Here is a 14,480-nt window from a genome sequence, read left to right on the forward strand (position 1 = left end):
ATCAGTTTTTAAAAATACGAATTGAACCCTAGAATCTACAAGGTTGATTCCTACTTGAAACTAACCTTGTAGGTTCTGGTTCCTATCGAGAACATGTAACTTACTAAAAAAAACTGAATTTTTTTAAAAGCATATCTTCCTGATTTGAAAACTTGAATAAATTTAATACTTCACCATGTTGAAGTCTGAATATCTCTGCAGATAAAAAATGGTTGACGCCACAATGTTTCAATTGAAAGAACTAATCCTTTTGGTTGAAAAAATAAAAAATAAAAGGTACCTGAATTTAGATTTCATTTGCTTTCCATTCATCCGATATTTGTGGAACATTTGATAAATAACTAAATAAAGTAACATCATCAGTGAAACTAATTCCAATATTTGTTTCGGATTTCGGTTTCGGATACTCGACGGTTTCGATTTCGGTTTCGGATCGGGATCAGTTTTTTAACTCACCCCTATGAACAAGGGCTGATTTGTCAGCACAGAATCTCACGTCTTCGTGATTGACAGAAAGGATGAGGGTAAAATGAAAATTTTCCAGCTTTATCATTTTCTGAAATTCAAATCAAATCTGCAGAGAGAAAGCAAAGAGGCTAGTGCACGGCTGATAGCATCCACATACACAAAACAGAAATACAAATGGCTACTGCCGCTATAACGCTAAATCGTCTGCAACTTCTTCACATTCCCTCTCCAATCATCGCTCGACCTTCCATATATCGTGCGAAAATCACTCCTAGTCGAAACAAGCGCTCTTTTCCTTGTTCCCTCCACAATTTCTCCACAACAACTCACTGTTCACGCTCTGACTCAATCAGAACAGCGTCTCAAGCTTCTTCGACGAGCGGCTCCATAGTTGGCCATTTTCTCGACTATTTAAACGAGTCTTGGACGCCGTTTCACGCTACTGGTACCTCCAAAACGTTTGTCGTTTCGTTATTGTGGTTCTTTCGAATTTTTAGATTTTGAATTTGACAGCGATTTTGTTTGTTCTTTGCAGCTGAAGCGAAACGAATACTGATTGATGCTGGTTTTAATTTGCTTAATGAAAATGAGGAGTGGGAGCTCAAGCCTGGTGGGCGATATTTTTTTACAAGGAATATGTCTTCTTTGGTTGCCTTTGCTGTGGGAGAAAAGTGAGTTTAATCAATCTATTTCTTCTTTGGTTTCCTTTCTTTTTCGTGTGAATTTGGGGAAATGCTACATTATGGATCCGATTTGAATAACTTCATTGTTGTTATTTTGTTTAATGATATACTTCTACTGCTAACAATGTTAGAATAAAACTAGCCTTTTTAATTGCTTATGCATTTATCCAAATTTTATAGTGTATTGTTAAAATTATTAGTTCTTTGTACATTTAAATTAGGGAAAGACATTTAGGAAAGTAATTCTAGAAAATTTTTCAGCACTGTTTTAATATACATTTTGATGTCTATGGAGTGCTTTTGTTCAAAGAACAATACTACGTGTATATATTTTTGGTACATAATTTGGGTACACAGATGATTTGTCGTTATGTGGTTAGGTGTTACTTTATCTTTAATTCAAAATCATTCAATCACATAATGACATATCATTTATATACCCAAATTATGTACCAAAAGTGTGTATGCATAGTTTTATTGTTGTTTAAAAGGACTCTACACTTTCAAACACAAGTCAGATCTGCTTATAAGTATTGGGAAGAGTTTTAAAAGGTTTTCATTCTATATGCTTTTGCAGGTACTCTGTTGGTGATGGTTTTCATGTTATAGCTGCACACACTGACAGCCCCTGTCTTAAGATTAAACCCAAGTCTGCGTCATCCAAGTCTGGTTATTTGATGGTGAATGTGCAGACCTATGGAGGTGGTTTGTGGCATACTTGGTTTGATAGAGACTTAAGTGTAGCAGGAAGGGTTATAGTTAGAGGTAGTGATGGTTCTTTTCTGCACAAGCTCGTCAAAGTGGAAAGACCTCTACTACGACTTCCTACATTGGCCATTCATCTTGATCGGTTTGCTTCTATTTCCTTTGAAGAATTAATTTGTGTGGCATTGTAGAGTATGATGGCTTAAAAAATATAATGAAAGATCATATTAATTATATCTAAATGTACTTGTGTATCCTTTTTTTATAAGCATTTTATATTCTTTCTGATTGAGATCTTATTACATGTATTGTTTGTAGTAACTTTTCACTTTTTCCCCAATATTAACAAATGGAATTTTGTCTTCATAGAGGATGCTTAAGTTCCATATACTGATCTACGATGAAAGCATAAAGAAATAATTAAGAGAAAGATAAATAAAATATCAAGTGAATTTGGTTTATTTTTCTGCAAAATTTGAGACCTTCTTGTCTATAGTTATTAAAACATCTTCCAACCTCATGTTAACACTTTTTAACTTCCCCCTAAATTACTGAAAGCATCTAAAATCAACTATTTCAAGGCAAGAAATTGTAGAAATTCAGACTATAAGTATCATGCAGTATGCTATCACACTTATGGTAGTGAAACAATGAGTCATTAAATCTTTCAGTTGTGTGCTGAATCACTGATTGGATTTTTAGAAGTATTTCAAGTCATATTTATTAATAGCAGAACAATCTGCTTGTACTTCATATGCTAATTTCACAGTGACCTGAAATAAATTGAATCTGCTTCAATATTATAATTTTAACTTCCTACTTATAAGAAGGAAAAATTCAGGTTTACCAAATGTACTAAAAGTAATGTTTTGTGGCTGTTGAAATCATGGATAGTCAAAAGTTCAGAATCCTTTAACTATAATTATATTCTTTCTCATATATTGGGAGGATTTTTTGTAGATTTGCAGTTATGATAAGGTTTTTTCCCATTAATTTTGATTCTGTAATAGGTTCTCATCATATGCATTGAAATAATTTGCTTTTTTCTGATGGATTGGGAATATTCCTGTATGCTCACTTATGTATTTCTTTCATTTCTCTTTCTTGGGTTGTTTAGCACAGTGCTGTGAACAAGGATGGATTCAAGCCAAATCTGGAGACTCACCTCATTCCACTACTTGCAACCAAATCAGAGGAAGCATCACCAGAGCTGAAAGAGAAAAGTTCGTCATCTTCTAAAGCTGCTCATCATCCTGTACTTATGCAGGTGTGTTTTTTCATATCTCTACTGTCAGTTGACAAGTAAAGGTATGTGTAGGAACATTTATGGTGATGGCATGAGAGTGCTTTTGACATGACTGGAAACCAAGCTTGCCTTATCTTTGGTGTTTTTTTCCTGCACCAATAATGGCAAAGAAAGATCTCTGATTGATTGAAACTTTTTTATTTGTAAAAATTTTATATAATATGAAATAAATGAACATCAATTAGCTTCTGTGAGGAAGTGAAAATTAATCTGTTTGAGTGAATAAATGCACTCGTCTGTCTTTATTTAATCATTAAAATTATATGTACTTTACTTAGTTAATCTATTTCAGATTGTTGATCTTGTTCTGCACATAGCTGCAATGTAATTATTAGCTTTCCACTTGTTTGTGAGAATGGTGTCACTAATGGTTTATTCCATGTGAAAAGTGAAAGTGTTCTAGAACTTCTATTTAAATATATTTGTGATATTAATTTGCAGATTTTGTCAGAAGAGCTGAGTTGTGAAATTGATGACATAGTGAGCATTGAGCTAAATATTTGTGATACCCAACCTAGCTGTCTTGGAGGTGCAAATAACGAATTTATATTCTCTGGAAGATTAGATAATCTTGCTTCAAGTTATTGTGCTTTGAGAGCTCTTATTGATTCATGTGGATCACCTAGTGACTTATCAAGTGAACATGCTATTCGTATGGTTGCTTTATTTGACAATGAGGAGGTAACTAATTTTGCCATTGTTTGTAACATCAAATGAAATGAACTTTATTCCTTCTTTGTATGCTTTACATGTGGACATGCAGTTCCCCTTTTTTATACATTTTTTAGTAAAAAGATATTGGGCACAATGGTTAGGTTGTTAATAAGCTTATTAAAATATTATAATTGAAGGAATTCTTACTTGTAAACGCCTTAGCTTTTGGTGCTTTTTAATTTGCTGTTTCTTATCACGAAAGTCATCCCTCTGTCAGGTTTTCGCTTCTTTTGTGAATATTGGTTCCACTTTTGTACTTTCTGTCTTAAAAATGAGTACATATTTTTTTTATTTTATATTAGAGGGTATCATTAATGTACAGAGGGAGTTAGAAGGCCAAAATCACATTAAGAATAATTTCAGTAAGTTTTGTTTCAATATATTGAAGATAATGGAAGACGGGTACTGCATGCTTGACTTGCTTGTTATATTCTAAGAAATGCCATACTTTCCTAAAGTGGCTGTCAAAAATAGATGTTGTTGGACATTCTTGCATCAGTTTCAAGTTCAGTTCAGCATTTTTGTGAAGGTAGTCTTTGGCATACTTGGCTGGACTGCTTATATAAGCAAAGTTCTCTAAGTTTTAACTTCTTTCAACAGGTAGGCTCAGATTCATACCAAGGAGCTGGTGCACCAACCATGTTTCAGGCTATAAGACGCATTGTTGGTTCCTTAGCACAAGAGTACACTGGTGAGAGTGCTTATGACCGTTCAATTCGCCAGTCATTTCTTGGTAAGCTTTAAATACATCCATTATAAGGCTATAATAAGACATTTTGGTTTCTTAGCAGGTTTCAAGTTGAGTAATAGAAGAAGAACTTTTTTGCATAAGGTGAAAACAATTAGACAACATTGAATTTGAGAATCCAGATGTAACCTATTGATTCTATTTAGGAAACTTTAATTCTTTAACAAGTAACAAGGAAACTTTTTTTTTTCCCCATTTCACAGTAAGGCTGTTGACAAACTAAATTATGGAGTAGTATTATTATTGTAGCTGATCAACATCTCCTTAAGTTAATTTTGGCATTTATGGATAATTCTTTGAGGTGGACAATAGTACCAATCTCGTTAGAAAGATATGACAGCAATTATAAAGAGCTAAGAATCTTTTTCTCGGTGTTTCTAGACACTTGGTCATTAATATTGTATCGTTGAAGATTATGGATAGATTTTGCATGTTTTTATTATGAATCTTGTTTTATCCTTACCGTTAAATATATGATTTCTTGGCAAGTTATGCATTATCTGATTTCCACCCAATCGATTTAACTTTATTCATGATAACTTGCAATTTTTTGCTCCTTTGCCTTAATTCTGGTTTTCTACTGATTGTTGATTAATTTTTCCTGATATGGTTTCATCTATTGCATGGATATGAGATTAAAAAAAAACACTTGGATTAGGTTCCTTATTAATTATGGCTTGGTAGATAAACTTATATTTTACCAATCTGCATTTTTTTCTATCAGCATAACTGTTAATCCTTCTATTGGACTTGCTCTTTGTATATATAGTATCTGCAGACATGGCACATGGAGTTCACCCAAATTTTTCTGAGAAACACGAAGAAAACCATCGCCCAGAAATGCATAAGGGTCTAGTGATAAAGCACAACGCAAATCAGCGCTATGCTACCAGTGGAGTGACAGCTTTTCTGTTTAAAGAGATTGCAAAAATTCATAATCTTCCTACTCAGGTAACTGCCAGCTGAGTTCTTGTAGCAAAGATGGGGAATGTAATTTTGATTTCTTGCTTTTACTATTTTCCTTCTTAATTATGAAGATAATCTCTTGGGTACATTATTGAAGTTTCTGCAGCTAAAGCTTGGGTCTTTATGACACAGTAATATAAACCTTATATGTAAAAATTTTTGACATATTCACGCTCTTGTTACACTGAATTTGCAGTCCAACACTTAAATTATTAATTAAACTCTAATTCTAATAAGACTTCTTTCTCTATCAATTTTAGGGTTTAATTCTTTGTACTTAATCACATAAAGGTTATGTTAAAACATCAATTGGAGGTGATCCCAATTCACTCACGCTTCTCCTCGTTTGCTAGTGATCTTGCTTTGGTGCCATCTTTGAGTCATCCTATGACATTTTCTTGTTGAACTCTTTGGTCTCATGTTTTTGATATAAGGTTATAATCTAGTACTCCAATCCCAGTGATCTCATATTTGTACTGTTGAGAGTGTTTATTACTAACATTTTTGAAGTACCATGTCTGGACAGGCATATAAACTATACAATCTGAAATCCATTTACGGAGATTTTGAGATTTCAACACTTAAGGTGACAAAAGTTCAATATAAAAATCTTTAATGTTCTAATCACCATTGGACTAGGTTGTCAATTATAGAACTCAGTTTATGCCTTATCAAATTGGGTCAAGTCCAGTTAGGTTCCTGTGCTATGAGGGCAGATGGAGTGAATAGATTGCCCCCTTTGTTGATGATGTATAAGTGCAGTTAATTTTGTTTCAAAAAGCACATTGTTTTGCAGATTAACCTTTACCTTCTCAATGAAAAGAGTAAACTGAGAAATTGTTTCAGCAGTGAAACTTCAGATTTTCTAATTTTTTATTTGATATGTCTCTGTTTAGGAATTTGTGGTAAGAAATGATATGGGATGTGGGTCCACAATTGGGCCCATTCTTGCTTCAGGCGTTGGCATTCGAACTGTTGATTGCGGCATACCTCAGCTTTCCATGCACAGGTATTTAATTAATTTGTATCTTTTCATGTGAGTAAAGGAGAAAAATAATTTGGAATCAGGCCGGTTAAGGTTTTTGGGATTTTTCAATAAATTGAAGTGGAAGTAGTAATATTATTGAGCTCATTTTATGTGCACTTCTGTAAAGGATGTGCAATTTCTAATTTGTAGATATTCTTTTTAATTGGTCTGTGGCATAAGTAGGGATGTACAAGGTTTCGTACTTCGTAACTTCATTATATATCAGGTATATTAGATGGCTAATTAAGAATACAAAATAAATTATCATACATGCATATTACATTCTTTATGGAGTTGATTTGGGAATATGTTATTATATGTAACATTAGAGATAAATTCTATCAATCCCCTTCTGCAGAATCTAGTTGAGTTTCTCTTTATCTTTTAGAACTGTGATAATATATATATCTGTTAGAATTGTGTTTTTTATGGTGCCAATAAACTTCAGCACCAGTCATTTTATTTTTAAATTCAAAATGCTATTGAAGTAATTCTTTTTGTTTAATTTTTTTGACTTGCAGCGTGAGGGAGATATGTGGGAAGGAAGATGTAGACATTGCTTACAAACATTTCAAGGCTTTTTACAAAACTTTCTCCAGCATAGACAAGAAGCTAATCGTGGATTACTAGTGAGTTTTTAATTACCACAAATATTGGATGAGTCATATTTTTGTTGTATGTGAAAGGGGGATAGATATTTTTAGCTTTTTTTCATAATGCATCTTTTTAACTCACAATTGCAATATGGATTTCAAAAATAAAAATTTTTATTCCGTTTTCTTCTTTCCCAACAAATTGGATTTGGAATATAACATGACTTTTGGTTGATGACAAATCTGATCTAATTTGAATATTTTGTATGGACATTAATATTGGCATGAGGAAGTCGAGAAGGATGTAGCCAAACCAACATATATCTGTGATCAAGGTTTGTTGGTTTTTACAGAATTCTCAGACGAACTCAAGCCATGATTCCTCTAACCATTATGCTTGGATTTCGGGTACCCTTTGGACATTTTCTGCTTCAGCTCGGACAACAAAACTTGGTTCTCCTGGTTGAGTTGGTGAGCTTTCTTCCTCAGCCTCTAATTTCTTGAATCATGTGAAAATTCTGCAAATATAGCTTTGTGTGCAGCTTCATTTTCTGCACTGAAATTGCACGTAGAAAATGAACAAAAAATTTTGATGAACATCTCAAAAACTGAAAATGTTATGCAGTCTGGTTAAATGTTCTTCCAAAACAAAATTATCCAAACATGAATTGATGTGCATGGTAAATGTATGCATGCATGGATAACATTTTTGCCCATTTGACAAGTCTGAAATTAAGAAGTTAGGCAGGTGAGGCTAACAAAACTCGACAAGAGAATAATAATTAGCTATGAAATAATAATAGTGATGATAATTTGAGAAATGGGTAAGAAATAAGGCTTTTACCCTGAAACATTGTTTTGTGAGTGAAGAGGAGATTTGGAAATAGAAGCAAATGTGTGTTGTGAAATGTTAAAAAGGAAAAAGGTTGTCCATAAAAACAGGTGCAAAGCCATCTTGTCTGCCTTTTTCAAGTTGAAGAGGATGATTACATAAATCTTTAACCGTCGAAAAATAGAGATAAGAAGAGACAACACATAGTTAGAATAGCAAAAAAACGCACAGGCTAGAGGATTGCAGGAAAAAAGTCATGTAGTGATCAAGTTTATTAAGAAACTAAAAGAGAGATGCTGCGCCAAGGGCAGCTTGATTGCAAGAGTTAGCGAAATCTCTTTACAAAGTTTAAGAGAGGGTAAGAGTTTGAGACCTGTTGCCATCTGTTATTGTTTCTAGTATTAGGGTTTTATTTGTTCGATGTGAAGGGTTAAGCCTAATGTCGGCGGGCTGACCGGAGGAGGTTCCTCACCATAAAAAAAATGGAACATACCATTTGTTTTTGTTTCTAGTCATAATACATATACATGGGGTATAATATTTGCCTCACCATGCCACTTTATCCCTAGTCACCACTGATTCAGAATATGTATGATATAACCACACAGAGCGCCAGATCGGTCTATCAAAGAAAGAGATCATTGAACCTATTTGATTTAGCCGAGCTATGGTTATGAACAAAAATTATCTGCTTTTTTTTTTTTTTATTGTTGTTATATACGCAATTTCTTAACGAAGTTAAGAAACTGGTGAATCAATACCATGGTGAGGAAATTAGTATAACATTAACAAGTCATGGTCCGGGAGGTTTTTTGGCTATATTGAACACAGCTAACATGGTTGTCAACGGATATAACAGTAAGTCCGATTGTTCTTGCATGCCCAAAGCCATGGTCACAATTTTTGCCTTTGCAAGTCCCCAGGTTGGAAACTTAGACTTCGTCAAAGTGTTTGATAAATTCAACAATCTTCATCTCTTGCGCACGAGGCATTTTCTTGACATTGAACCTGGACTTCCACCAACTGCTAATTATTCAAAGATGAGAACTCTGTTACAATCACCTGGACCAATTTTACAGTATGAGATCTTCTACTCTGCCCTGTCCACACCGTCTATGAAATTCTAATCAGGTTTCACCATCTGAAGAATTTACTCATGGCAATTGAAATACAAGAAGAAAAGAAACGCCTCCTTTTCATGTCAACTGCCCTTAAGGTAGCAGTTTTCAGTGCTCCACAACTTGCAAGTCATCAAGGGGCAAATTTTGCTGCTGCACCTCAGGGTGATCCGCAGTTTGCAGGTCTTCCTAGAGCTAATTTTGCAATAACACCTCAGTGTGCTCCACAGTTTGCAGGTCTAGGGGCAAATTTTGTTGTAGTACCCCACAGTGTTCTGCAGTTTGCAGGTCTTCCTGGGGCAAATTTTGCTGTAGCCCCTCACGGAGCTCTGCAATTTGCAAGTCTTCCTGGGGCAAATTTTGCCACAGCACCTCAGGGTTCTCCGCAGCTTGTTGGTCTTCCTGGTGCAAAATTTGCCGTTAACAATGCTGTTATTCTTGATGATGAGACTGATAAGTCAAATATGGTGATGGAAAATCTGACAAATGGCAATCACAAGCTGTATCTGCGAACTCTCCAATTTTAAACTGCTTAATAATCTTGGGAAAAAATTAATTATATGTATTACTTAAAAAAGTCTGTGCTTCCAGTTTGCACAAGCACTAATAATATTATTGAGAATAAAGTTGGCCAAAGGACTATTTCCTACCCAAGGATTGTTGTTTCCCAAGTATCCCCCCTTTAACTTTGAAAATCTCAAATACTTATCTATGAATAGTTAAAATTAACGGTAATAAAGGTAAAATCGTCATTTTATCTATAATATTAAAAATAAACTAAAATATAATCTATTTTTCCTTCCCTAAACTTTGAAAACTAAAAGTTTTTTCCTAACCGAAGTTTTAAAAAATGATAGTTTTCCCCTAAGGTTTGGTTTCTAGATCTCTGGCGCTAAATCTGGTAATATTGCTAGTTGTCTATCCCTCTTGAAGCTTTCTTTTCTTCCAGCGGTCTCTCTTCATCCATTTGGACGTTCGTTCGACATCGATCTTCTTCGGAAAGACAAAGAGCTTCGTCTTCCCCGACGAAGCTCTTCGTCTCCCGTCGTCTTCCAAGCCTCATTCGATGTCAATCGGGCGTCCAAATGGGTGAAAAAAGACCGTCAGAAGGAGAGGAAACTTCGGGAGGGATATATGATCGGCAATAGTGTCGGATTTGGATTCGAAGATTTGAAAACCAAACCCTAGGGAGAAACTGTCATTTTTTAAAACTTAGGTTGGAGGAAAACTTTTAGTTTTTAAAGTTTTTGGGGGGGGGGGGGGAGAGATAAAATTTTAAGGGGTTAAGGTTCCGTTAATTTTAACTGCTTATAAGTAGGTATTTGAGATTTTCAAAGTTAAAGAGAGGATACTTGAAAAAACAGTAATCCTTGGGTGGGAAATAGTCCTTTGGCCAATAAAGTTCCTCCGAGCATGGAGTCACCTTGGGGTTTACTCTATGTGTTGTTGGCTATGTGTGCCATTATATTTCAATAAATGAAAAAAAAATTGTTAAAACGTGTAATCACTTGTCCAAGAAAGAATTTTGATATCCACTTGAGTAACAAAGCAACCTTGAAAGTTGAAACCAAGGTAATTTCCATGTCATTTAAGCAAAAAATATACTCTAATATTGTTTAAGCTCAAGATTTAAGATAATTAGTATGAAATCTGGACTTTTTCTTGCTCACCACAGGTTCTTCTGTGGTGTCAAAGCTTAAGTGCAGAAGCAGTTGCTGCTAATTTCAGATTGGCAGAAGGTCAGCAGACTTAGTTTTTATTATATGTTAAGTTTCAAATATTAGCTGGGGTGAAAAGCAGGTAAGGATGCTTTCTCTGTCATGACTATGTTGTGTTCTGCAGCTGTATGTATTCTTGATATAAAAGCTGAAGTATCAAAGAATGAATAAGGTTTTCAGCTGCATTTTCCACGAATTAAATGAACAATTTGCAGTAGCCAACAGGTTCAGCTTAGACAAATCAGCATGGTTATGAAAATGAATAGTTATTTTCTAAGGTTGACCATGCAATTTACACCATGAACAATTATGTTTATGGTAACGGGGAGAATAATTGGTCAAGTCTCCTGAAATCTCTCAACAAAAGTCTATGCAACAATTTAATTCATTATAATAAAAGCACTGAGGCTGTTTACGGCACAGTCGGGTGGAGTATAACAAATCCTCTTAGCTATGGGCAACCCATATGTGAAGAAAAAGACTTCTTTTCTAAGGTTGGCTTAGAGGATTGCACCATGAACAACTATGTCTATGGTGAGTCGACACTTGATTTCATTGATAAAGCTATCCCCACGTTCATGGTTTGGCTTCGTGGCCATGGCCACAGATGAAGGGAAGAAACACTTAGGGAGGAGAGAGATTCTTATTTGCTGGAGAGGAACAGTGACAATCTTGGATTGGGTAAAAGATCTCCATTTTCATCAATTTTAGGCAAGCAAACCGGAAATGCTTATGTACATGCATGGTTTTTCTCTTGAGATTAGGTAAATAATTTATATTTAATATAAAACCCCAGAAGTTATTTTGTTTTCCATATATTCTATACAAAATCCAACGTATTTATTTTATTATATATGGGTTCTTACGGCAGTTAAGAAACTGGTGAAGCAGTACCAACATGAGGAGATCAGCATCGCAGTAGCAGGCCATTTTCTGGGAAGTGCTCTTGCTACATTAACTGTAGCTGGCGTTGCCAATGGCTATAATTCTAACTCTGGTTTTTCTTCACTGCCCGATGCCATGGTAACAGTCTTTGCCTTTTCAAGTCCCAAGGTTGGAAACTCAGACTTTGTGAATGTGTTCAATAAGTTCAACAGTCTTCATCTCTTGCACATGAGACATAATCTCGACATTGTTCTTAAAGTTCCCGCTACTTCTAACCATTCGGCAATGGGAATTGTGTTAAATATCACCTACCCAACTTACTCAATAAGGGATTTTTTAGGCCCTACTATCACCTCTGTATCTGAAATGGTGATCAGGTTTCACATTTTGAAGAATTTGCACGAGTCAATTTAAAAACAACAAGAGAAAAAATTCCAATTTTCGTTGCTAGTGCCCGTACAGCAGTTCACATTGTTCCCCACACAACCAATCCTGAGGAAGTTTTTGCCGCAGCAGATCATGGTGCTCCACATGGGGGACACGTTGGTGTTCGTGATACTGTCATTTTTGACGATGAAGTTGAAGAATTATCTGATGTGATAATTGAAAACTTGCAAATGGCTATAACAATCTGTATCTTCATTCAATCTCAAATATAGATCAACAAACACATTCTTTTATATTCCCTACTTCAGTTTAATCTCTGACAACTAATAACAGGAATTAAACCAGGCAATTTCTATGTTATTTAAGCAAGAAGGCAACCCCAGTAAGTTGAAACCAAGGAGATTCCCATATCATTTAAGCTATAAACACACTCTAAATTTGCCACTGCCACAGAAAATTTATTGAGGTTTGCATAGCAGACAAGCCTACATTTATCGGCTTCAATTAGATCCCTATGAGTATTGTTTATATCTATCATTATCTAAAAGTAATAAAGATATTAATGACGGGACAAAACTAAGAAATAACCCCTCAAAGACTCCGACCATATTAGTTGGATGACAGATAAATCAAAGTTTTATAAGTGTGGTCAAAATTCAAACCTGTATTTTTTCTTTAAAAATTTAAATGTTTTATCAGTTTTACTAACCTGAATATAATGTTGTGTGTCTCAAATTATAAGGGTATAGCTGTAATTTTACATTAAAGGATGCATGAGTCATTTCAGTTTCAAGCAAGGGCAGTCCGGTCATTTGCATGTTTTCATTCATTTAACCTAAGTATATAAACCTCTTTTTACCATGAACTGCATATGAAAGGAGAAGTGAGGCGCTGTGTATTTTTACTTCTCTAGTTTCTTGCGTCTGTTGGAGCTGTGCAAGAGTTTTGGCTTATGAGTTCGATTGGCGGCATATCTCCGGTGAAGTCAAAACCTCTTTGACTTTGTTTTATCTTGTATATCGTTTTGTATACTATTTGGTTGTACAAAGGTTGAGATCTATATATTTGTATTTTGTAATCGAATTTGATAAATAGTAGATTTGATTAGAAGAATACCTCTACTTTGGATATAAGATTTCTTTATAAAATCTGAATCGAGGATATTGTATTGTTATTGTTTTTTTCTTTTTCACTCTGATATTGCTCGAACCAAAATATCTTGGGGGTCAAATCTATAATGCTGGGTTTTCCATGGAAATAAGTTGAATGTAATTGCATCTACTAAACCGGAAATATTAATGAATTTTATTATTGCAATAGCTGGGGAATTAACGCAAAGCATTATACTGGAAAAGCAAGTCAACGCAAAGTCTTTATATATGTATACGCGATTGGACAGTCAAGCCATCGCAATAATCCCTGAAAAAGACAATTCAAGATGCCGTGGACCCTAAATAAATCCCAGCCCTCCTTTAAATTCCTCATCCCGAATTCTTTATCCCAGTTGTTGGTAACCTTACTTTCAGCACTCAACTGGAATTTCGTCCTTCAGCTTTCCAGCTTTATATAAACTTCTCTGCAACATCCTGAAAGATCAGTCCTTTAGTGGTGGAATTTCCGAAAAGTTGTTCAATACATTACACATCGATATCTGACGATTCATTCGTTCGACCAATAATTTTTTCTTTTTTTTTTTTATATGCTTGACTTACATATAGAACATGGACAATATTCTCACTGATTCCACTTTTCTTGAATACTTGTCGAAGATGAAAATTTATATGAAGCCGCCTCGACTTTATGCTAGAAAGAGAGATTCTAATAATGTGTCTGTCCCTATTACGTGTATTCCTCTATAGAAATCCAGAGATGCCCACCTCTTTTTCAGAAAAATTTAAAAGATAGTGATGAGAATTTAGTACAGGATCCATGGAATGTTTGTTATGTAATGCTAAATTTATCTTTGTATGCATCCCAGCTGTGCGGAGTTATAAAAGTTGAATTAGGATTATTTTCTTGGATCTAAGTTTGACTCAAGTTTAAAAGAATCTTATGATTATCATTATATTGTTCATTTATATTTATTAAATATTTGTATAATATCAACTTGATTAAAAGTTACTATAAAAAGAAATTCCATTAGCTCATTTAAGTAATAAAAAAAAATATAAGTTAAATCTTTTTATTAACATAAGAAATTCTCATTTAGTAACTTGATTAAAAGGTACTATAAACTCTTAACTTATCGAATTATAAAATCGATTACTAAATCTTAAATTTATTTTATCTGATATTATTGATTCGATCCTAATATAATGAAATTTCTCATT

At 34.4% G+C, this 14,480-nt stretch overlaps 2 protein-coding genes across 8 annotated transcripts; both read left to right on the forward strand.

Moving 5' to 3' along the window:
- Nucleotides 1-578: 578 nt before the first annotated feature.
- LOC123205986 (probable aspartyl aminopeptidase) lies at nt 579-9,673 on the forward strand. Of its 7 annotated transcripts, none has more exons than XR_006499930.1 (11): nt 580-913; nt 1,004-1,139; nt 1,729-2,001; nt 2,979-3,123; nt 3,604-3,843; nt 4,477-4,609; nt 5,394-5,575; nt 6,487-6,599; nt 7,139-7,246; nt 7,504-7,681; nt 8,966-9,673. XR_006499930.1 is itself a non-coding variant. In XM_044623072.1 (11 exons), coding segments are annotated over exons 1-10 (1,602 nt in total). In that variant the 5' UTR covers nt 580-642; the 3' UTR covers nt 7,501-7,545; nt 7,619-7,721. The 7 variants fall into 7 exon arrangements, 5 of the variants coding, with proteins under 5 accessions (XP_044479007.1, XP_044479003.1, XP_044479005.1 ...); XM_044623072.1 differs by lacking the exon at nt 8,966-9,673 and having other exon boundaries at nt 7,500-7,545; nt 7,619-7,721; XM_044623068.1 differs by lacking the exon at nt 8,966-9,673 and having other exon boundaries at nt 7,504-7,545; nt 7,619-7,721.
- A 1,127-nt stretch (nt 9,674-10,800) lies between these two features.
- LOC123206009 (phospholipase A1-IIgamma-like) lies at nt 10,801-12,379 on the forward strand. Its single transcript, XM_044623100.1, has 2 exons — nt 10,801-11,642; nt 11,750-12,379. Exons 1-2 carry the CDS (start codon nt 11,621-11,623, stop codon nt 12,175-12,177), a joined length of 450 nt encoding a protein of 149 aa, XP_044479035.1. The 5' UTR covers nt 10,801-11,620; the 3' UTR covers nt 12,178-12,379.
- Nucleotides 12,380-14,480: the final 2,101 nt, after the last annotated feature.

The sequence above is a fragment of the Mangifera indica genome, unplaced genomic scaffold (assembly GCF_011075055.1).
Source record: "Mangifera indica cultivar Alphonso unplaced genomic scaffold, CATAS_Mindica_2.1 Un_0021, whole genome shotgun sequence".
Lineage (NCBI taxonomy): Eukaryota > Viridiplantae > Streptophyta > Magnoliopsida > Sapindales > Anacardiaceae > Mangifera > Mangifera indica.